This window comes from Alosa alosa, chromosome 15 (assembly GCF_017589495.1).
Source record: "Alosa alosa isolate M-15738 ecotype Scorff River chromosome 15, AALO_Geno_1.1, whole genome shotgun sequence".
Taxonomy (NCBI): Eukaryota; Metazoa; Chordata; class Actinopteri; order Clupeiformes; family Clupeidae; genus Alosa; species Alosa alosa.
Window position 1 is genome coordinate 2639763 of NC_063203.1, and position 24736 is coordinate 2664498.

At 43.5% G+C, this 24736-nt stretch overlaps 2 protein-coding genes across 5 annotated transcripts; one reads left to right on the top strand and one right to left on the bottom strand.

Moving 5' to 3' along the window:
- Positions 1-473: 473 nt before the first annotated feature.
- On the top strand, positions 474-9566 carry meis3 (myeloid ecotropic viral integration site 3). Of its 3 annotated transcripts, none has more exons than XM_048264226.1 (13): positions 474-898; positions 1243-1345; positions 4034-4173; positions 4612-4786; positions 4867-4929; positions 5205-5255; positions 5414-5563; positions 5703-5751; positions 6003-6151; positions 6746-6822; positions 7193-7251; positions 7474-7560; positions 7760-9566. In XM_048264226.1, the coding sequence occupies exons 2-13, from the start codon at positions 1334-1336 to the stop codon at positions 7960-7962; spliced, it is 1215 nt and encodes a 404-aa protein (XP_048120183.1). In that variant the 5' UTR covers positions 474-898; positions 1243-1333; the 3' UTR covers positions 7963-9566. The 3 variants fall into 3 exon arrangements, with proteins under 3 accessions (XP_048120183.1, XP_048120181.1, XP_048120182.1); XM_048264224.1 differs by having other exon boundaries at positions 475-898; positions 5703-5811; XM_048264225.1 differs by having other exon boundaries at positions 475-898; positions 4879-4929; positions 5703-5811.
- Positions 9567-12751: 3185 nt separating this feature from the next.
- Positions 12752-24736, bottom strand: rinl (Ras and Rab interactor-like). 2 transcript variants are annotated; one of them, XM_048264193.1, is made up of 13 exons: positions 24054-24078; positions 23936-23976; positions 23301-23418; positions 22807-22969; positions 20571-20679; positions 20099-20171; positions 19920-20008; positions 18392-18483; positions 17719-17947; positions 16588-17199; positions 16032-16349; positions 14053-14184; positions 12752-13668 (listed from the first exon to the last, which is right to left on the bottom strand). In XM_048264193.1, the coding sequence occupies exons 3-13, from the start codon at positions 23342-23344 to the stop codon at positions 13091-13093; spliced, it is 2439 nt and encodes an 812-aa protein (XP_048120150.1). In that variant the 5' UTR covers positions 23345-23418; positions 23936-23976; positions 24054-24078; the 3' UTR covers positions 12752-13090. The 2 variants fall into 2 exon arrangements, with proteins under 2 accessions (XP_048120150.1, XP_048120149.1); XM_048264192.1 differs by lacking the exon at positions 23936-23976 and having other exon boundaries at positions 24054-24736.

The following is a 24736-nucleotide window of genomic DNA, read 5'->3' on the forward strand; positions in this document are numbered from 1 at the left end:
TCTAACTATAGGCTACTGAAAGTTATTTATGATTTTGCTGTCCATCAGGTAGCCTAACGATCTAGGCCCTTAAGATAAGCCTATTAATTGCTATATAGAAAATTGATTGATGATTGTTTTTGCGCAGAACAAGCAAGTCTGTCTCCTTGCCGATCTAGTACAATGAACGAAGCACACAGGCCCGCAACACATAGGCTAACACACTTTATCCCATAACGACCGTGGAGTAGCCAGAGCTATAGCACAGTAGGCTATACGCTAGTGAAGGATGCAAGCATCGAGAACAACTGATGCGCACTGTAGCCTAGATATGGTGACGACCATTACACGACCGCAATGCCTTAGAGCCAATATGCTGACCTCAGTAATACGCAATACATTTCATAGCATATAAAATCAGTCTATGGTGTGGCTCTGGTGTAGGAGGTAAGGATGCGCCCGAGTGTGTGTGTGTGTGTGTGTGTGTGTTTGTGTGTGCGTCTGTGAATCGAGAGCGTGCCATTGAGATAAAACGAGGGGGTCTGCGTTTGTAATGCGCGAGCGTGTGTGATGAGGAGGTGGGGGGTGAGAGACCCCGTCGTGTTTTGACCCCCCAAACAACTCCAGATCTCAATCTCTCCCTCCATCGGCTCTTTTCCATTCCCACTCCCCTCTCTCGCGCGCGCAGGTTTAAAGCTCAATCGCTCATTTCTTGCTGACACAATTCAACTCGTTGCATCGGTCTATGGACATCGGCAACGATCAAAAAAGGACGCCTCTCTCCTCGCTTGCCATCTCGCCTGCACGCCGACCTCCGACACACATTCAGTGGATCACTGCGCTATCGCGGCCGCAGCCCTTGCACGATACTCGTGGCACGGCCTGAGAAAGAGCTTGGACAACCTGCATTTCGCTTTCGGTGGGATTTTGTTTGGATCTTAAACGCTTACATTGAGATATGTTCCAGTCGCTTGTTTCATATTTCGCCTTTAAGACATGTAAACCATCATGTTGTTGTCTACAGTAGCCTAGAGTATAACGTTATGCACAATTATGAAGTTCCTCTTCAGTCTTTGTTATGATAGCGTGATCTTAGCGTAAAGTTACAGAATTTCTGCTACTTGAGAGCCGTGTTTAACAACTGACACCCAAGGCTATGATAACACTATCGCCAAAAGACTCTTAAACCAGTTGACGAAGCTGTGCATTGATTAATTTATGATTTGACTCTTATTGCTGTAAACGCCTTTATCATTTCCATAGTGTGGACAAGTGACAGAACGCCTGCGCCGAAGCGCCGGACTGTTGGATCGGAGTGTCGTCTTCCTCGGTGTGGGACTGACTTCCGTGTCGCATGGATAAGAGGGTAGGTCGGCACCACATGGAGACCGACGCATCTTTTGCACAATTACCTCTTTCACACTAGATATTGTGCTTTAAATTAAGATGTTTACTTTCCGTGTACGATATCAGGCTGAGTGTATCTTGGACCATGGTAGAACTGTGGGTCATGAATAGTTCTAGCCCTTTAAGAAGTCACTCAAGGGGCAATACGATATTAATGCTATCGTTAACATGCCTTGTGAAAATTCAAATCATTTGATAAGGGCCGCATGTTTTGTCTGTAACAATTTCACCTAAACAGTTACAGCAGCGTAGGCCTAGTTTCTTTAGCCTACAAAACAATCTAAAGGCTACTAAAAATATTTTCTAAACAGAAGTGGGGTCTTGAAAAATACGCTCTTAGCTTATGTCACCAAAGGGGGGAAGCCGGCCTACGAAAACCTTACTTAATTCATGTACTTAAAACATTAGAAATTGCTGATCAGAATCTAAACGGAAACAATATGAGAAGTGGAGGATGAGTAGGCCTACGCTATACACAATTGTTAAATATGTCCAAATGTGTTAAAGAGGATAGAGGACGTGGGGCGAATCTCTCCAGATTTTTGGATAGGCATTTCTTTTTTCTCATTTTTGTGTTTCTTTTCTAGCTCTCTTTCTTTTCAGAAACACACACACACACACACACACACACACATATATATATATATAGAGAGAGAGATTTCTTAAAGATATAATATAAATATAAATATAAAAAATGCGTGACCTAATTTATTTATTGACTAAATTGTGCGTCAGTCTGGTCTAAGCGAAATGTAACTTGACCGAATGCATATTGCTTTTGCTGTTATTATTTACTTGGCACTTGTTAAATTAAAAAAGCCCACATTCTACTTTATATTGAAAAACGGTTCCAAAATAACTTTTTTATGCTGGCAAATATCAGTTTGCACTATGAGATTTGTTCATCACGAGATGAGTTCAGTTGCTACTTATTGTTTTTTCGGTTTCAACTACCAAAGCGAAAGCCTCGCTTTACATATATAGGTCTTAGTTAGGTCTTAATTTGTCATGAAATCATGAAATAGCCTACTCAACACGATCGTTGACTGGTAGGTTAAGCTACAATAATCCTTTTACTAGTTTATTTTGTAGCCCAAATCTAGGCGATGTGTTATTAATCTGTGTAACGCCTACGACATTTCCAAAATGTCTAACATCTGAAATATCACAATCTCTTTAGAGTATTGGACATCGATTATAGGAGACCAGAAAGTAATGCAACTTGGATATGTGTTCAGTTATTACAGCTAATGTCTCAGAAATGTGTAGCTTACGACAATCTCAGCACCATTGACAACTTTCCTGCGTTCAAGCGTCTTTAAAAAGCAAACAAACATATAGGCTAGGCAGTGCCTTCAGTTTTGAATTTCTAAATTATATTAGCCTACAAAGTAGGCATACGTGAGAAGACAATAACATAGTCATCCATGTTTGAGTAAACAAGTTATTTAAAAGTGTAATATATGTAATTATTGACATTGTTTTACAGCAAACGTTTTGGATAGAGCGCCCATCGAAAAACTTAAAATAGTTTAATTACTGTCAGTAGACCAAATTCTACTGTTCTTCCAGGATCATCATAGTGATCAAAGCAATGTGAAATTGATTGTTGGAAACTTCAGGCTTTGATTGACCAAAAAAAAAAAATGTTGCAACCTAACACTGCATACATTAAGAAGGGCGCTATCGGATAGCTGTAGGTAGTGGCGTTTGTAGCTCGGCTTTGTAGAAGGAAATGTCTCGACAAAGCCCAAACTGGGTGATGCTGTAGGTGTTCCCATACTAATTGTGGTATTTTCGCCTGTGGCAATTAATATAGATAAAGCTCTGGAAAAAGCTGGAGATCACAAATCACTGTTTCTGAGTGACATTCAAATGAGTTGATGGTCATATGGATAAATTTGCAATGGTCTCTTAATTTTGAATATGACTGTCAACTCATTCAAATGTCACTCAGCAACCTTAAGATGACATCAGAAAAATGTACAGTGGTCTCTTAATTTCTTCCAGAGCTTTATACACACACACACACACACACACAGTATTTAGTATTTATCCATAGCATTATGTGGTGTTCATGTCAGATTGTGCGGCTTACACTGTGTGTGAATGTGTGTGTGTGTGTGTGTGTGTGTGTGTGTGTGTGTGTTCTCATGTTTATGCATAAGACTGGTAGTGAGAGGGAGTTTGTTTTGTATGAATTTGTCCCAGGGTGGATGTTGCTTTGAGCTCAGAAAAATCGCACATCAAAGGTTGTTGTTTATCAAGGAGGAGAGAAAATTAGCAGTTATCCCAAACAGTCCCAGTCCTATACACACACACACACACACACACACACACACACACACACACACACACACACACACACACACACACACACACATACACACACACACACACACACACACACACACACACACACACACACACACACACACAGTGTATGCCGCACCATGTTCTCCAGTTAGAAAAAATAGGTATCCTATACAAAATGCCAAAAAGCATGTGAGAACATGGAACAGAGCTGGGTTTGGCAACTGAACTGCCCTTGTTGCTTTTTGATGGTTTGAGCTGAAGACCATAGTGTTTTATGAATGTCCTCTGGTGGGTAGCCCATAGCTGATAGCTGTCTCTGGCCCTGTCTCAGTATGAGGAGCTGGTGCAGTACCCAGGGTCCGAGGGCATGCCAGTGGGAGGATATGAAGAGGCCATGAGGTCACTACCACCCCCACACTACAGCCACACCATCCCTGACTCCCTCAAACACCACCGTGACCAGATCTATGGGTGAGTTGAAATTCCACTCATGTTGCACCAGTGTGTATTAATAGTAATGTAGTGACTATGTAGGACTGCACTGACTATATGTTAGACACAGTTTGTGTTGCATGCTAATTAATGAGGTTTATAGAGGCACATTGTAAATGAATGAATGATGATTTCTTTACTGTGCTGAACTGTACTGTGCTCTGAGTGTACTTGTTTTTGTGTCTGTATCTGTCCCGTGCACCTCTTCATGACAATATCAACAGAGGGGACTTAGTGCTTTCATATGGCACCGTGTTTGGGTTCACTCTTGCTGCAAGTCAAATCTGTGTGCATTCTCACTTTGAGTGTGTATCTGTGTGTGTGTGTGTGTGTATCTATGTGTGTGTGTGTGTGTGTGTATCTGTGTGTGTGTGTGTGTGTGTGTGTGTGTGTGTGTGTGTGTGTGTGTGTTTATAGCCACCCTCTTTTCCCTTTGTTGGCATTGGTGTTTGAAAAATGTGAGCTGGCCACCTGTTCACCACGGGACTCCTCCTCACTCTCAGTGCCGCCCCATCTCTCTGGCCTGGCCAATCACAGCGACGTCTGCTCATCAGAGTCCTTCAATGATGACATCGCCGCTTTCGCCAAACAGGTACAGTTGAGAGCTCCAGTCAACTTACGCAACAGGCAATCTTGCAATGATGGAATTAAACAGCTGTAATAAAAGATCAGTTGCTTTTTCAGATTCGTTCAGAGAAGCCTATTTTTTCATCAAATCCTGAACTGGATAGCCTGGTAAGTTACACACACACACACACACACACACACACACACACACACACATTAGCATACAGACAAGCACACTGACACACTCTATGCCTCTATGGCACAGTGCCACACAGCAATTAATTAACTGAACCCTCCCTTAATGATCTCTCTGTAATAAATGTATGATCTCAATTATTAATTTCACAAGCAGTTTAACATCCACTAATAAACCTGATCCATCCACTCAGCTGACGAATGATCATCAGTCATGTTGCATATGCTCTCTGTTTGTCTCATATTAGATGATACAGGCCATTCAGGTGTTGCGCTTCCACTTGCTGGAGCTGGAGAAGGTATGCATTTCAACTGGCCAGCACAGAATGCCATTCCTTAGACAATGGCGTCTTACAGGCTCTATCTATATTGGACATGCAGTATTAGCATTATCATGTTTGTGATAAGTTTCTCACATCTGTCCTTCTTGCTGGTCTACTTCCCTACTACTCTCTAGGTGCATGAGCTCTGTGATAACTTCTGCCATCGTTACATCACCTGTCTTAAGGGCAAGATGCCCACTGATTTGGTGCTAGAGGACCGTGAGGGTGGGTCCAAATCTGACATGGAGGATTTTACTGGCTCGTGCACAAGCCTATCAGAGCAGGTGTGTAGTTATGAAGATTTCATTCGTTTTTTCTCTCTTATTTGACTTCTGGCTCTAGTGTAATTAAGGCGTGTCTTCCCATATTCTGATCTGGTTTCATCTGTCCTCTCCCTCTCCTTCTGCCCCTGCCTCTGTGCAGAATCAGTCCTGGCTGAGAGACCCAGATGACTGTGTGTCCACCCCCTCAGGTACTCCCAGCATATCCTGTGGCTTAGCCTCCCACAGCACTGAGAACTGCAGTGATGCAGGTACCCATTCACCCCTGTCCCTTTGTTTGTTTCTCTTTACCTCTCTCTCTCTCTCTCACTCACTCACACCCCTCCTCATGCCTCATACAAACACCTCTCTCTCTCTCTCTCTTTCTTTCTCACTGTATGGCTCGCTCTCTCTCTCTCTCTCTCTCTCACACGCATCCCTGCATGTCTGTTCCCTCCTGAAGGTGATGGATTGGATGGTGGTATGGCCTCGCCCAGCACTGGAGAGGAGGATGAACCGGACAGAGACCGGAGGAACAGCAACAAGAAGAGAGGCATCTTCCCCAAAGTGGCCACCAACATCATGAGAGCATGGCTCTTCCAGCATCTATCGGTAAGAACTGGAGAGACATGGAGAAATATGGAAAGCTACAGCAGAGAGGTTTTTGGGTAGAGCACACAGAGGTATCCAGTCTGCAAAGAGGACATATTGGTGGAGCATGCTAGTGGGTTCATGTGTAGCCTGAACCAGGCTGAACCCAAATCCTGTAGGTGGGGTAATGAGCTACTGGTAATTAGCACTTAATGAAGCAGCTCAGATGACTGCTGTATGGCAGCGAATTAAAAATACATGACATGCGCCAGAGGGCAGGTCCTCTGTCTAAGGTCGTGTCTGCCTGTATCCTGTTCATGTCCTCCTCGTGAGGCAGATTACAGAACACATTTAAAACGGTCTCAGGTGGATTTGTTTGGGGACACGCTGTCCTAGTACTTAGTCTGTGGTGAAACAAATACGAGTGCACTTTTCTGACTTTTAGATATAAAATGCAAAGCTTGCCGCAATATAGTTAAAAATGATTTCAGGTCAGGGAAATACCACATGAATAATAGACAAATAAGAAATAAAATAGAGTGCAATGAGATGAAAAAATGTCTGTAGTGTGCACATTGTAAAAGTCCAATTTTTCTTATTATTGTACAATCACAGCATCCATACCCATCAGAGGAACAGAAGAAGCAGCTAGCACAAGACACTGGCCTCACCATCCTCCAGGTCAACAACTGGTCAGTTCTTGAATCAATAATCAATGAAAAACCTGTTTTCTATTACAGAGTTTTCCTCGCCAGTAATAATCATCAACTCTGACCCAATCAATACTGATCAATCAATTTTTACATAAAGATCAATATTCATTTTGTTGTAATGAGGATTTATGTTGCCTTGGGAAGAGGTTAAAATCTAAGAGGTCAATCTGGTTCTGATTCGGTCTTTTGTTTAATTATTGGCTAATAAATAAAAACCTGTCTTTGTATTACTCTAAGACTTAGTTTATTAATTGCCTCACATCTCCTCTCTCTCTCTGTCTCTCTCTCTCTCTCTCTCTCTCTCTCTCTCTCTCTCTCTCTGTCTTTCTCTCTCTCTGGCCATAATCAGGTTTATCAATGCCAGACGCAGAATTGTCCAGCCCATGATTGACCAGTCAAATCGCTCAGGTAACACCACTGTTAGTTTCATGCATACTGACAAGGATTACCGTTCGCAGCACTTCAGTATGGTGGACATGTGAAACCCTACACTTTGGTTCACTGCAATGTTATTATACCATACCTACTTACCAATTGTGTGATGTCCCATATAGCATTCATTATGCACCACATCAGCACTTTTATATGTAAGGATATGATTTAGCTTTTCTTTTGTCTTTGTTGTTACAGGTCAAGGTACTCCATACAGCCCAGAGGGGGCAGCACTAGGGGGATACCGACTGGATGACCAAGCTCATCTGAGTCTTCGGGCTGCAGGTAAAATACAGCATTTTAATAGTAAAAACTGTGTGAGGCTCATGGGCATCTATGTGTCTGCGGCATAGTGGAGACTTGTGAAAGTCTGAACTGAAGTTGTGCCCGCAGCTGGAATATGAGCACTGGTGTGAGACTCCTCCTCTCTTCTCTCCCTCCCTCCCACTGGGCCTGTCCCTCTCTGGGCCCCCCTCCCCCGCAGGTCTTCAGGGAATGCCGTCTCTGCCTGCGGACTACCCCGGGGCTCTGCTCTCTCAGCCGGGCTACTCCCATGCCGCTCCCTCGCTACACCCTTACCCCGGCCCCCACCCGGCCATGCTGCTGCACCCTCCACCCCATCCCACCCCCACCCCCCACACGGCCGAGCCTCTCATAGGACAAAGCCTGGACATTCACGCCCATTAACCAATCCAAAAGGAGCTGGGCGGAGGTGAAAGTGCTGTTCCCTTGTGTGTGGCGGACATACACTGACATCCTACATTGACCTGTCCAGCACGCAAGCCCAGTGACTGACCCTCTCTCTGCAGCAGCACCAGTGATGGTGTGGGTTTCCACGCCGCGTCTAATGTACTTATTCAACACAGATGCTGCTGACTGCATCAACAACACAGACACGTCTGCTGCCTATGCTCTTAGCCACGGGATTCTCACTGCATTGTGCCCATAGAACAGTATCTCCACTGTGCCCCCTGACAGAAAGGGGCATTCATGCCCGTCTCAATCTGCCCACTCTGTGGACCAGCATCTGTCAGGTGTCTATCAGTTTCCTGGTAGCCTCTTGCACTGCTATTGAGACCTTCCCATCACTCAGCACGGAGGAGATGGCTCTCTCCCACCAGTGAGCTGTCATCTAGCGTCATCACACTGCTGCCAGCCCACATCCTTACCTGCTGTATTCTCGCTGCTGAACACCCTTTTATAAACGTTGACTTGAATTTTACTTGAGTTCAGACACACACACGCACACACACACACACACACACACACACACACACACACACACACACACACACACACATACACACAAACACACTCACACACGCATATGTCTTCCTATGGCCTTGAGGCTTGATCCAAAGCCTCCGCAGTTCTGTAGTGCTTCCCCTGACACTTAGCGTTCTCTGTGGCCTCACCATAAGGCCTTGCCCTCTGCCGTGTGAGTGAGTTAGCCAGCATTGTAGCCTGATGGACTGATGGATAGGGTGGACACACAAGAGACTGCTTGTCACTGTCCCCCCTCTATTTGAAACAAAAATGCTGTGCTCACCCCGTGTAGCCCTGAAACCAATGTGAGGATTTATCCTGGCAACCTTCAAAGATGGCACAGCATTGTGGGTTGACAAGTATGGAGCTCTCTACCGGGTCTAGGTCTTCCAACCTGAGGTTACAGTTTTTTTTCTGTCGTTTATCTTACTTGTTGCTATCACTAACATCCAGATTACCTTATTTAATTGAATCTTTTAAAACTTCAAATGTTGTTCTGTTTTGTTGAATTTATTTTTGTATTTATGTATTGTAATTAATTATAAAAACCTGGGGTACCACATGTCAAGATATTGTCCTGATTTTTTGGGAGTTGTTTGTGTTATTTTCTATAAATGCTTACCTCTGTGACATCCTGCTAAACACAATGCAGGGTCCTCCATGCCATGTGCATCTCCTAGTCTGTCTGTATCGCTCTCTTTCATGCTGTGTAAAATATACACACATGAAGCATTTAGCCACATGTTCAACTGTGGAATTGGCCATCTGTAGAGCTTGTTTAAAATGGGTGTAAGATGTGCGTGTGTGTGTGCGTGTGTGTGTGTGAGAGAGAGCAAGGCGCTTTTGAACACTCCTGAATGGTGGAGTTATTCCCTTCCTGTTCCTCCTATTTGGAGAGCCTCATGTACTGATGGTAATTATTATGGTTATTCTGGTGATACTGATGATGATATTGATGATGTTAATAATTATGATAATGATGCTAACAATTATAATTATGAAATGAAACCACTTTCTTATGCAAATGTGTGTGAATTGTTTTTCTTTTGAAATTTCATGGCACAAGTTTTTATTTTATACAGCATTTCATGCACAGCTGAATTTCAAATTCCTTCAGAAGGACAAATGGGCAACACAACAGTCAGCTGTATGACTGTATATAGTATAGCTAGTAGTTTAATTTATAATTGCAATATAGAATAGTGACACTTAGAATTTTCATTTCTATTCATTTTGCAGATTTGGTTTAAGGACAAGATTTAATCTTTTTCTAATGCAGAGATGCAACATTAATTCATCTGGTCTTCTCTGATTTATTGTACATCGTGATGCAATCTCATCTACTTACTGAACTGGGATGATGCAAGATTTTGCAAATAAGTAAACAAGATTTTCTGAGAATGTGATGGATTTTTGCAAAATCTTATTTCAGCCCTAGAGGCCTGTTAAACTAATTACTTAATTCCACCGCACTGCCTTTGCAAACCTAAACTCAAGCATTCTCATCGTGCGCCTTCCCTCACGGAACAGCAGATCATCTTAATGCTAATCACCAGCCACACCACTGAAAACACACACTCAAACAAAAGTATGCAGAAAAAGAATTTCACAAGCCTGTGATCATTTGTCTCCAGTACGACAGGCTGAGCACTATTCCAGCGCATGTCTCCCTGAGGTCAATCTTCTCCACCCTCTCCACATTCACACTCTCTCCCTCTGGCTCTCACAACACAGTTTATGTGATAGATACAGCCTGCAGCAGGGGTCAGAGTTCATTTGAAGGTTAACAGGAAGTGGCCTATCTTTGTGACCCTTGGTAGTGACCCAGGCCCTGCCTCTTTAACTTCTTTTCCTGTCCTCACATGCTCATTTTCATTCCTATGGAGTTTCTTGTTTTTACTTTGTCTATTCTTATTTAATTACTAACATGTTTTGGTATTTTGGTACTTTCTCACCATTTTTATCTCTTCCATTTTATGAAGCATAAATAATTAATTCACAATAAACCATATTTGTAAGACTTTGACTTATAACAACAAATAACACTTCATAATCCATTCACTCAGTCACTTCTACAAAATAGAACTAAACAATGACAATGGCTTTATATTGATACACAAAATGTTAATATTCATAAATGGCAAATTGTTTCTGCACACATGTGGCACACCTGATATGGGTATACAGAGTGAGCAAAATGGAGAAGGGACACTGGAGTTTCATGAGTCTGTCTGTGGATGTAAGTGTTTGCATGTGTGCATAATGTCTGAATCTCTCTGTGTGAGTGTGTATGTGTGCATGCGCGCATGTGTATTTGTGTTTGCATACATGTATTTAAAAATGTGTAAATTGTGGGTGTACGTACACAACTGTGTGTATGTGCACACAAAAATGAGTGTCCGTGTGTGTGTGTGTGTGTGTGTGTGTGTGTGTGTGTGTGTGTGTGTGTGTGTGTGTGTGTGCGCGCGCGCCTGGATCTGTGTGGGAGGGGAGTGGGAGGGCTTCTCATGATCATTAATCATCCAATTACACACCTGTCAGAATACAGACAGAGGGTGGGAGGGGAAGAGAGAGAGAGAGAGAGAGAGTAAGGGGAGAGTGGGAATGAAAGGAAAAGAGAAAAAATAGAATTTGAAGAAAAATACTCTGAATGAATGATAAGTTGACAAACAGAAGTGGGTTTGTAACACAAATGCAGGAAGAATAGAATAAAATAAAAGAGAAAATAATGTGCCAATTAAGGCCAATCAGAACAATGAAATCCCACATGAGATGCATATGGATGTGTACAGGAAGTATCCTTCAGGACAAATACAGCTATATTCAGACGCTGCTCCCACCCCCAATCTATAACCAATGCACCCGATCAAGTGAGGAAAAAAACAGGTTGAAATGGGTTTGCCCCTCTTTATTATAATTTACAAGGAGACAGAGGAATGCTGCTACCTGCTCCAGTGCTATGGAGTAATGCATTGGGTAATTGGACTGAAAAGCGTTTGGGGCGCGTTTCTAACCCCTCTCATCTATTTACCACTCCGAGCTCAGGAGTCTTCATTAGGAGGAAGGCTCATTAGAGAGCTGTCAATCATCTGCCAATGAAACAAAAATAATTTACTGTACAAGGAGGCACAGAAGAATGCATGTGATCCTATTCGTATGTCTTTTTATGTGTGCCTGGGTCTGTCTGCGTGTCTTGTAATTAGCGTGTTTGTGTCTTTAGACATGTGTGTATGTAAGAAAGACCAACTGCGGTTATTTCATCTCTTGTGCAATGTCAGAGTGATTGTGTGTAATACTGACTCGAATATGTGCTAATACTGCTGTTTAAGAGAGGAGAGAGAGAGAGAGAGAGAGAGAGAGAGAGATATTGAGTGATGTTGGAGGAGGCGTTCTCTCCTGCGGGGCTGGGTGCAGAGAAATAACCCTCCCCCCCGCACTATAGCCCCTGTGATATGCCCCACGCCCCAGGCTTTCACCATCTGTGAGCTCAGTGGCTCACATGCTGCAGCCATATATCTAATTTATGGCCACTCTGAATGTCTAATACAGTTGAATCTAGTATGCATAATGTATTGCATATGTTAAAGTGCACGATCATGTTTGTAAAACAGAGACTGCCTCCCCTTTGTGGCTGATGCAAGGAAGTGGGAGCCGAAGTCAGACTGTTTCAAATTTGTGTTTACATGTTGAATTTTTTAGGTAAAGAAAAAAAGCCCAGATGTTTTATTAGCAAAGTTAAGATCCAAATTCTGGCTAGTTGCCAGATGTGCCATTAGGCAAATGTGATTGAGTTTGTAATTCTGTATTCAGGCTCAGGAGGTTCCATGTGTAGTGAGAATGTGTATTTGTGTGTGTGTGTGTGTGTGTGTGTGTGTGTGTGTGTGTGAGAGAGAGAGAGAGAGAGAGCAAATCCATGCATGCATGTGTATTTGTTGAGAGCGATGGATTACTGTGCATGAGCAACCATATGAACATACATTACCATATGGGGCACACTCAATGTGTGTATGCTTATGCATGTATGTATGTATGTATGCATGCATGCATGTATGTATGTATGTATGTATGTATATATGTATGTATGTATGTATGTGTGTATGTAGAAGTGTGTGTGTGTGTGTGTGTGTGTGTGTGTGTGACTATGAATTCATACATTTGTATGTGTATGTGTGTGATTGGGAAGAAATGACACATTCTGTAAACCGTCTTTTTTAATAATATTTGTGGATGTGTGAATAGCTCACACAGGTCTTTCAGAGAGAGGTCATCTGAAGTTGTTACTCAACAGCAAAATTATGCTGTATAAGTTCATATTGACATTGCTTAACAGTGATCATTATAATCTCTTTATCTCCATTTTCTTTTTCTTACAAGGAAAATGCATATCACAATTTACAGACCTTATAACTTAAACTCTTTCTCATCTCCCAGGATTACAATAATTTCACTGAAAAACAATACTGCCACCTACTGTCAAAACCTGGAAACAGCTCATTAATCAGCTCATTTGATTCCTTTGTGAAACACAAGGTGGTCTGCTTCAGTCTCCTCAGTCCTCAGCAGCACTGCTACTGTCCCCCTCAGTGTCCGCCTCCTCCTCCTTCTTACTCCAGAGAACCGCTGGGCCCTTCAGGAGGCTAGCAGAGCCCCCGTGCTCTCCCTCGGTCACCCCAACAGGGTCCTGTTTGGCGTCCATCTCCAGTCTTTCTGTTCTGGTCCCTGTGCCAGATGCTACGGAGTCCCTGCCTCTGACCCCAGCAGACTCGTGGTCTCCAGGTTGTGGCACTCGTGTCTGATGCTCAGACTGCTCCACACAAAGGTCCACTACGCTCACGTTCTCATTAATGACCTGCAGTGTCTCCTCACTCCCCACAGGGAGCGCCAGAGTGTCCTTGCTCTCCCCCTCAGGCCCTAGCGATGTGCCTCTAGGGGTCTTGGGGCTTGTGTGCCTGCGGATAGTCCTGCGGTGACCTCCTCTACGTGACTGGTTGCAGTGTAGGGTCCGTCTGCGATGCCATTGGCTGAGAGACTGCTGGGCCTCCACACTAAGCTGGCGCGCTGCCAAGCGGGGACGGAAGGTGGTGATGTAGAAGAGGGCGGAGTAGACGGATGTCAGGTAGTAACCACCTGACGGAGACAGCAGGGGAGGGGGGGAGAGAGAGGGAGAGATTATGGATGTATAAAGAACTAAAAACACTGCCTTAACAAGAAGACAGACCACATTATAATATGAAGTGACCGACAAATGCATAAACATGCTAGATCTGTTTCCAAAGACAGGGCAAAATACTTGTAGACTTTGAGAGATACAAAAGTGAGTATACTGTCACTCAGGAACTTGGTGTAGGTGTGAACTGCTGTTGTGCAACTGAAGAAGGCATGCAACTATATGTAAAACTATGTCTGTAGGTAAATATGAATATGTGTCTGTGATGTGCATCACTGGTTTGTGTATATCTGTTTGTGTGTGTGTGTTGTCATGTGCCTGTGTTGGCCTGCATGCAGCCTCACCCTCTCCCTGTAGTTGCATGGGGTCCAGGAGCTCCATCATATAGTCTGTGTCTACTTGCAGTGTGACCACATCACTGCGAAGTAGCACCCATGTCAGACAGGGCAGGAAGTCATCTGCCCCGAAGACCACACCTGTAGCACAACACATGACTAAAGACCAGTTCAAACCATACCAACACAGACCAGTCTGGACAGCACATCAACACAGCCTACTGGCTGACTGCCTATAGTACACAGCCTTTAATATAGATTGGTCAATACAGACCGGTCTATGCTACTGATGAGTCACTGTACATCACTACACACCAGGCTTACGTTTACCAAGAGAGAGCACAAAACACAAGGCAATAACACAAAACTGTTATCTATGCACCAGACCATAATACAGTAAAACAAAACACAAAACACCGGGCTGCAAAAGGACACCGGGGATCAGATAACAAGATGAACTCATTTCATTCCTCATTCCAGAGACTTTCATTTCTCTGCTTGTCTCCTCTTAATGAGTCTTACCTATAGACACAATTTGAAGTTTAAAAAAAGTTTTGGTAATGGTGGTATTTTGATTTCACATAGAATACCTATGGCATACCAGTTTATCTGCTCATAACAGCTTTAAAGAGAAACAATTTTCCACTTTTTGAAGCTTTTTGATGTTTTGTGAGCAATAGCTTTGGTATCATCTGATATGATCAAATGAAGTTGGTGTATGTTCATGTGAGGGGATAATTAAGATATTTCTGTAAGCACATATAGTTCTGAAGTCCGGGTTGGACCACCCTGTAAAAATATATAGTATCTTAATATCTTGAAAAAAAAAATAACCAAAAGACATAGTTAACATGCTAGAAAGCCTTCTATCAAAGTCTTCTGTGCTGTTGTTGCCATTTGTGAGGTTTCTGGATGCCTTTTGAGATGTTTATTGACTTTATCAAACATGGAGGATGCAAGACTGCCACTACAATCCATAGGGAACCAGTTGAAGTTGTACACGAATACAAATACCTGGGCACTGTCATCGATGACAAACTGCACTTTGATCTCCAGAGGTTATTATAAAAAATTGTCAACAGTGGCAGTATTTTTCGAGGAAGCTACACTCAGCAGGAACATTCTTAACATTTTGACATCTCCTTTACTGAAAGCATCCTGACCTTTTCACCCATATGCTGCCTTTACTCCTTGTCAATTAAAAAAGAAGCACATCCAGAGCATCGTGAGCACATGCTCAAAAATCATTGGCTGCCCTCGTCTCTGACATCACTGCACAACAAGGCAATATTATGGAAAGCTGACTCTACCCATGTCCTACACACACAGCTTTTAAATGGCTGCCCTTTTAGACGTCTGCACTGTCCTTTGGCTAGCACTAATCGGAGGAGGCTATCTTTCCTTTTGAGGCTATTCGCCTAAGTGAGAATGATATGAAATTAACTCACTGCATGGAACCTTTGAATAATCAGAATTCAGACGGAATTCCTTTGTACTTGTTTTTTTTACCTGTTCGTTTTCCTCTCTATTTCAAGCAAAGCTCACCACCTGGTACTTGCAGTGTCCTATAGCCTGTGCTTTGGACTCTTGGTATTGCACTGAGTTTTAACACTACCACACTTCTGCAATCCACAGGATGTTATAACATCACCAAATTAAAGTATGGTAAGATTAACACATATATTAGTGGAACATCCATAACAGTGCCCATGATGCATGTGTAGCGTTTAAAAAGTCCCTACAAAATAATATTTTGTATGTGCTTATTCACACCAAACCCCAAAAATAAGTCAAGCATATTTATGAGCTAGTCTACCGCCACAGTCCCAAAGCTCTCAGATGAAGTGTAATAAACACTAGCATTGAAGTGAGAATGTGGATGTGAAACACACTCCCCTTCCAGCTGAGCTGTATGTTGGAGACGTATGGTTGGGTGATGGACACTTCTGGCTGTTGTGTGTGATAGCAGTAGGTGGTACCATACTCACCAGGTTTGGCGTTGGCGCTCATGCTGTGGTAAATGGTCTTGCACACCTTGAGCAGGATCTGCACCTTCTTGTTGGGGGAATAGGCCTTATGCATGGACGCCCAGCGCTGCTGGATCTTCTCCATGGTGACGGGATCGGGAACGCCTGCTCCGGCCGTGCCCTCCAGCTCCTCCAGACTGCGGCCCTCTAGTGTGTGCTGGTTGCCCTGGAGCTTCTGGAAGCTTCCATCACTACTGTGAAAGGCGTGGACGCAAGAGTACAGGTGGGAGCAGACGGGCTTCAATGCCACTTTATGCAGCGAGATCTCCAGCATGGCATCTGAGAGAGGAAGAGAGAGAGAGAGAGAGAGAGAGAGAGAGAGAGGGAGAGAGAGAGAGAGAGAGAGAGAGAGAGAGAGAGGGAGGGAGAGAGAGGGAGAGAGAGGGAAGAAAGAAGTGAATTTGACCGTACAAGCTAAATGGATAGTTAATCCAATAACTATCCAATTATGTAACTTTTTGCCATTATTGAGGTTTGGGTCTTAATGTAGCCCATGAGCTCTCCAGCACGGCCGTACCAAGTTCAGTTTCAGGCAGGTCAGCCATGCTATCCATGAGGCCGCTCACGTCGGGGTAGTCCAGCAGCGTGTCGCGCAGACCTGTGAGGGAGGTGCGCACCTCCTGCAGGAGGTCCGTGCTGGTCACAGCCTCAGTCACCACCGCCCGCTGGGTCTGCTCCATGAAGCCTCTCAGAGCCTCGGCAAACGCCCCGCTCCTGCTCCGGCTCAGCTCCTGCACCCGATTGGTCAGCCGCGTCTGGGGGTTCACCAGACCGCCAAGGGCGTGACCCACAGCAGACAGGCGGTTCTTCACCTTGTCGGCCAACGGCAGGCGCGAATGGTGAGAGAGGGCGGGGCTAGAGCAGGCCGAGTCGGTCTCCTCCTCGATGCTGCTGATTGACAGCGAGTCCAGCTCCAGCGATGGCGGGTGGAGGAGGGAGGGCGGGGGGGACACCCACATGTTGCCCTCCACCCAGGACACGCGGTGGGGGGACTGTGGCGCTGGGCTGTAGAGGACAGCGCTCCCAGTGGACGACCGCTGGAATGGGTCACAGTTGCTGGCGCTGCTACTGGCCCTGCGGAGCACCACTCCAGTAGAGGTAGTGACCGGGGCCCCCACGCCTGCTCCCACTGCAGACAAGAGTGGACACATGTCAGCTCAAAAGCAATCCCTCAAAAACTGCACATGCTCTAGTCTCCAATAGTGCACTCAGAGACATTTGAAAGATCACATAGAATGGATGGACATGGCATGGATGAGTATTCCACTATATATACACACCCATCAACCTCATGCTTAACTGGCACCTAGACATTAATAACTCAGTGAGCTTCACGCTGTTCCCAATAGGCTTCAGCAACTTCTATCTTCTGTGTGGAGGGGTGGCTTTGCAAACTTTTCTGTTTACAGTGGCTTTGTGGCCATGCACTGAACTCTCCTTATTCAACAAAGCCGAGGTAAAAACGGTTTTCCATTCGGTCATCTTTAAAGTACTTGCTTATTGTTAAATCAAGGGTTTTAAATTATTAACACAACCTTTCACACATTCATGCTTCAAGACACATTCATCAATAAATGGATTCTTTTATCTGACATTCAAACAAAGAAATGCCACAAGTAAGGCAGACACCACACAACATGTTTTGCACCTGCTTCAGAGGAGTTTTGCAATGTGTCCTCGTCTAATGACAGTCCTCTGTTTTTCACCAGTCCCGCTCCTCCCCACGGTCTGCTTTTGCTGAGCCGCCTTTCAAACCTTCGCTTACCGGGTTGACCGCCCTGCCGAGCAGTGTCTGGTGTGCGGGACAGCCAGTCATCTCCGTGCTCATGTAAATAAAGTGGGTTGATGATGCAGAGAGCTCCACTGGCTGTGGTCAGCTGTCGGTCAAGTAAGACAACACATTGGATTGTATGCATCATGGAATATCGTATGTATCATGTATGCCAAGTGTTGCTAATAATTTATCCTGAGTTCATCTGTCTCCCTCTCCTCCCTTCCATTCCCCCCTTCCCCTTCTTTTCTGTCTTTCTGCCTGACCGACAAAAAACACTCGCCAATTATGAGCCGGCCTCTACTCAAGCTTTGCTCCTATTGAAATGATGCTTTTCCTTGTTTTTCTTTGCTCTTGGGAGTTCAGGAACTAAGCTTAGTAAGGTGCCTTGAGGCAATCTCAACTGATGTTGATGTTGTGTTCTGCTCACGGTTTATCTGGCTGCAAAAACAACAACACACACAAGTGCAGGGGTCTCAACATCCACACATTCACATACAAGTGCAGGGGTCTCAACATCCACATTCACACATCCACAGAGTTAGTGTACCTGTATGGTGCACAGGACTGTTCCCGGCGCCACTGACGACTCAGGCATTATGGAATCTGAAGATGGGTTGGACAGTGGACACAGCCAGGACTCTAACACAAACAATCACATAGAGAGAGAGAGAGAGAGAGAGAGAGAGAGAGAGTTTTAAAGGGTTGTATGTCGAGGGTCTTAAGGTTCAGCGCAAAGAGGCAATATGCAGTCAAAAATTCTGTTTGCAGTTTTTAAACCCCCTCCAGGGTGTTTGAGGTCTCCCAGTGCAAAAAGTAGAGTTCAGCAAAATCAGAAAAAAAAGATATCTACAAAACAAATATGGTTATGGGCAGCACTGCAAAATAAAGACATAAGTCGCAAACAAAATGACTTACTAATACCTCACACAGCTCAGGAGCATTGGGATAAGCATCTCTCCTATTCAAAAGGTATCCTACAAATGAAACCTCCCCTCCTTTAAAGAGTGACCAAACATCCTTTAATCAGCCCATATCAACCATAAACACAGGGGTGTTTTGTCATTACAAGACTAAATATGACATTATATAAATGAATACGGCACCAAACAAACTATTTCAAACATTAGGCCTTCACAACAGCATTACTTAACAATTATATATCACAACAACACAATCACATATATATCACAAAAATCACTTACAACCGCTTAAGAAAGTTAATTGATTTTCCAGGGGTGAAACCACGACACTCGCAAACACACCCAAAGATTATAGCTGTCCCAGGACGGGAGCACGCTTCCCTAAGAAGCACCAGGAAGAGCTACCTCGCCAGTAAGGAGTGAACATCTTTTAACAGTTAACTCTCTTCAAAGAATTTGTCAGCATTTACAACAGACATTGTCCATGAACCACCATTATAACAAAGTCGGCAAGCATGTTATGGTTACAGTCACATTTTTAAATAAACAGGGACTTGGAAGAATGAATGAAATGCGAGTGAAATGTTTGGTGTGATTTCAACAGTATATGTGCACCTATCTCTATCTATACACACACAAACTAGACACAGCGTCAGAAATGAACAATGAATACCGGTACATGTAATATAACGGGAGGGCAGGAGTGTAATACAATCATGAATAAGTTTAAACAGTAAAATACATATGAAAGAGTTCCTAGCGGCCGCCATTAGGACGCAGTGAGGACGCGCCTATGAGGTGCAGCATCACAGAGAGAGAGAGAGAGAGAGAGAGAGAGAGAGAGAGAGAGAGAGAGAGAGAGAGAGAGAGAGAGAGAGAGAGAGAGAGAGAGAGAGAGAGAGAGAGAGAGAGAGAGAGAGGAAGAATGAGGAAATTGAACATGAGGTAGTCACTGATATGGCAATCTTATGTAAGATGTGTGCTGAAGCAGAGGACACATCAGCAGGAAGGTTTCATAAGTGCCAAAAGGAAGGTGAAAAGAGAGCAGAACAGAGAGGAGACAAAAGATTCTAGAAACAAGACTGCTGTGGGACAGTGAAAGCAGCAGAAATAGTCCAGTATCAAAGAAATAGAGGGAAGGAGGGGTGGACATACTGGGTCCAAGTTGAGATGGCTGCCTCTCAGAGGGGTCAGCCAGACTGGAGATCCATTCAGGGACCAGCAGACACACAGGCAGCACGTCTCTGACAACAGAAACACATCCACATGCTCGTCAAACATGTGCTCTGGCAGGTTAAGGACAAAAATACAGCAGCTCAACCCCGGCAGCTTACCTGCTTAGAGTGTAGAAAGCCACCAACTGAGCCAGGTCAGGAAAACTCAGGTGAGACTCGGTCAGCTGTAACACTGAGAGAGAGAGAGATAGACACATTTTGTTTTAGAGAAAAACTCCCACATAATATGTTTGATTTACTCCCGGCAACAGTTCATATATTGTCAATGGTTTTAATCATACTGTATATGCCTGGCTCAGTTCATAAGAAGAATTAAAGAGCAGACTAAACACATCAAAAGGCCCGGTTTCCCAGACAGTGATAAATCTTATTCATGGACTAAAAGTTCAATTTCATTGGAAATCTTCACTGAAGTTCTCTTAGTCTGGGAAACTGGGCATAAAGCTTTACTGATTGAATAAAACTGGGTCAAAATTTAGCCAAACAAGCGATCAGATACTTCTGTGTAGCTAACCTTGCACACTTAGAACCCTGTCCCTTAAGACTTCAACATTAGAAACGGCATGCCTACCTGTGCCGGTGCGACGGATGGGAAAATCTTGCACTGGCTCGCTGGCACTCTCCACACATAAACACAGCAGTTCTGGCTGAGCAGCAGAATCTCGCAGTACGAGGAAACTCTGCAGCAAGATATTTTTTTTAAAGGATGGCCACAAGGAAGTAACTACGATTTAATTTTCATGCATTCAGACAGCATGACGTTAATTCAAAGAGAAGGACAACATTTTGAAAAAAAAGTGTGGCTTGTATAGATGATATTTAACTTCCCAGAGGAAAGGAACAGTCAAAGTAAGATCTCCATACCCTAATTTCTCCTTGACAATGTTGAGCTCAATCAATTATCAAGATCAATACAATCTTTTCATAATTTTCTCGTATTTTTAGCTCCTAAGAAATTATCTTTATTCTTATGCTCATAATTTATCTTAAAGGAGGTTTAGGAAAAACAGAGTTCAGAAATTTCTCAAGAGCTGATTTAAGATAGCAACATGTTCCTGTAGGTTGGGCAAATAGAGTAAAATATACAAGGATACAAGGATACAAGGAAGTTTATTGTCACATGCATATAGTTACTGGATGTAAGAAATGCAGTGAAATTATGTCTGGTGTCAGCCTATTTGTGCATTAATGGGGGGGGTGCTGTGTATGTGGGGAGAGGGCAGTGTGCAATATGTGTGTTGGAGAAGCTTCCTCATGAGACAATGTGCTGTGTATTGGGGGGGGGTGTGCTGTAAGTATGTTGGGGATGTGTGTTGGAGAAGCTTCCTGATGAAATAATGTGCTGTGTATGTAGGGGGGGGGGGGGGGTGTACAACAAGTATGGTGAAGGGACTTACTATTGCAAGCAGAGTACTGTATGTATGATGTATGTGAGTGATGACAGTGTGACAATATGTGTTGTCAGCTAGTGTGCTTCCTGAGCTGCATGACAACACTTGACCTCACATAACCTCCCATACACACAAGCACAAACTTGATATAACGCATGCGGACATGCTTAAAAATATTCTGGCCTGAATTAAAGAACGCACATACATTCACATACACCTCTTAGAATAGAATAGAATAGAATAGAATAAAAATAATAAAATAGAATAAAATCTTCAAACAGATTTAACACATACCGCACATATGAACTGCATATTTAAGAATACACATACCATATATAGAATATAAAAGAACAACCATAGCAAATTAAACATGTCACCACAGTAACACAGGGCATTCAATTCTCTGTCACTCATTAAGTAGTGTGTATTAGTAGATTACATAGTTAAACCTATGTTGATGGCATGACATGCAGTATCTGTAAACTGGTATATAGAGTCAAAACAACTAAACACACATGTCCACATCCCTTTGTCTCACTCTTTCTCTCTTAGTCCCCATTTACTTACCGTTGCCTGGGAGATGCCAGCAAAAGACATTCCCTATTAAGAAACACTCCCAAAATCTCATGTCTCACTGAAACTTTTCAACAAGGTCCTCATTATCTTGTAATCTCCATTGCAAAAGCTCATTTCTCTTTCTCTGTCGTGCATGGGCTCTCATTCATTATCTCTGACACACAGAGCCCTATCTGCACATACTTCTGCTATGACACGGGCTATTTTTTCTTCATCTGACTGAAGTATGAAGCAAGTCAGTTAAAAATGGGAAGTGGACAGCGGTATAACACTTTTGCACTCACAGTGTCACTTTGCATGCACTGACTCCTTATCTTGCGCCGGACGCATAGCTGCTCTCCTGACCTGTTCTAGGCTAATGCACTCACTGAGCAACACTACACTACAATGTGCACTTAAAGGGATATTTATGTGGTGCTATTAAACACTGCACCCTTCACAAAGTGAATATAAAAGAGTGCTACCGGGAACCTGAGTGAGCATGTTTCCTTTCTCTTGGCTGGTTCTCCAGGTCACAGTGTAAAGTTTGTGTGTATTGAGACTGTACCAAAGGATTTGCAAGAAATGCTGCTAAGTACAAGAGTAGCCAGATTACATCTGTAGCCAGCTAAATCTGAGCTAAATTTCCCTTGAATTTCCCCTGGGGATCAATAAAGTATCTATCTATCTATCTATCTATCTATCTATCTATCTATCTATCTATCTATCTAAATCTAAAAAACTATTTCACTGGGATTAATATGAGGGAAATCTCAATTAAGGCAGTGACACCATATTTATTCTATATAGATTAAAAGTTGTTAGTAAGAGCTGTGCATTTTGTTTGTGAGTGGTACTTACCCCTGCAGGCCGACCCCACAGGGCAGCATGTGTGCCATCTTTATTCCAGGGTGGCCCAGGTGCCCAGGCCTCCTGGCAAGCCTTGAGATGCAGCAGAAGGGCCAATGGCCCACTGGCAAGAGCCGAGTCCCCATTGGACATCCGTACGGAGGACTTAGCACAGCTGAACATCGGGGATAACAATGGTGTTAATTACCAATGATTACCAATGTGTCTACATGGACAACAGGTTGATGGGATGTCAATCTTTCTAGAACAGCCATTTGTGGAGACTGCAGTGTAAATCAAAATAGTGAATCACAAACATGCACAAAAATCTCAGACAATATTTATGTTATAAAGGCATTTTGCTCCCTTGTGTTTTCACTGTTGTCAGTCATTGAGGTTAATGATGAGTTCTACAGGGTGCCAAAGAGGTATCTAATGACCTGTTGCTATTACATCATAAAAGAGGAAACATAGTTCAATGAAGACAAGCCATTGTGTCCTCTCACCATGTAGCATAGCCCTGGTCAGCCTCATCCTGCGGGGATTTCATAATGCCAAGAAAAGGCAGCTGGGTCAGGTACACTAATCAGGTCTCAAACAGTCGCTGTCCCCCATTGGATGTTTCTGTATGGTGTCAAGGCAACCACAGGAAATGAAAAAATGCAGTGAAAAAAAGATGCAGGAAATGGTGCACCGATCAACACTTCACTAGCTTAACCGGTCTCAACAAGGTCATTTTTCATTTCTGACTTCTTATTTTTTCTCTTATGTCCAAAACAGTAACACGATGATAAAATGGTTCTCATTATTTTAAATGGCTCAGAACTTTGAGAGCATTTCTATCTTTTTACACACAGTGTTACAACGCGTCATGGGACATTTCTTATCTTCACAAAGATTCAGTGGATTCTGTGGGCTGGAACTAAACTACCATATTAGAATCTAGGGGTGTGACAGTAAGCACATAGACATATGATATAAGGATGTATAAACACAATACCAAAACCTGAGACATTAAAGAGGTCAAACTAGCCATGCACATGAGCTCAGCTTTACTATTTCACCAGTGCAATTCTACACAACTATAATCTCAGCAAGATACATACAATCTTTGGAAAGCAGTGGGAATTAAGTACTCAACTGAATCATGTATGTTTGGCTGTGCTCATGATTCCTTGGGAGCTGCAAGTCAATATATTTCACATATGAAGCGACAAGAGACAATTTAGTGACAAAAGGATGTTACCAAAAGTACTCACATTATGCTGCAGAAACCAGGGTTCCTTTGATGCGTTTGTCTCTAGTTTTCATCTCACTGCATGCTGAGCCTCCAACCACTTGTGCTCATGCAACTTCAGTTGCTCGCCTTTATTTGCTCTCGTAATTCTCAGCTATTTCTCAAGAGCCTCTGCCTCTGCTGCTGACCAGTCCCCAGCGTGCTCATCAGGGCCAGTCCTCTGCTGCCATGTGCTGCAGCTCTGCGAGATGACAGGTGACGTCCTCTTGTGTGAGCGCCAGGCTCTCATGGCATGAGCTCGTTTCTCTCACTTGAGCGTGCTCTCTCACACAGCCTGTCCACCACGCTGAGGCTTGTGGTGACTCATGTACTCATGCGGAGGTAAACGTTGAACTTTGAATGTGGTTTTCTGCTAGTTTGTCAGGTTCACATATACTCACATGGTATATTCGCACATAATGGAATGTGTAAGTCTACAAGATTCAACAGTGAAATCCAAAGCCTCACTTAAGACTAATCACCACTTAAAATGGTAAACATACATACATCAAGCCACCTAGCTAACCCAACAGAGGGTGCTGAATATGCTGTTAAGGCCTATTCATTCACTATACAGATTAGTCCCAGTGGCCTACAGAGAAGACCCCAGAGAAAAGGCACCACCCTATCTTTGGCCGAGTTGAAGAAGAGAGTAGTGAACACCAG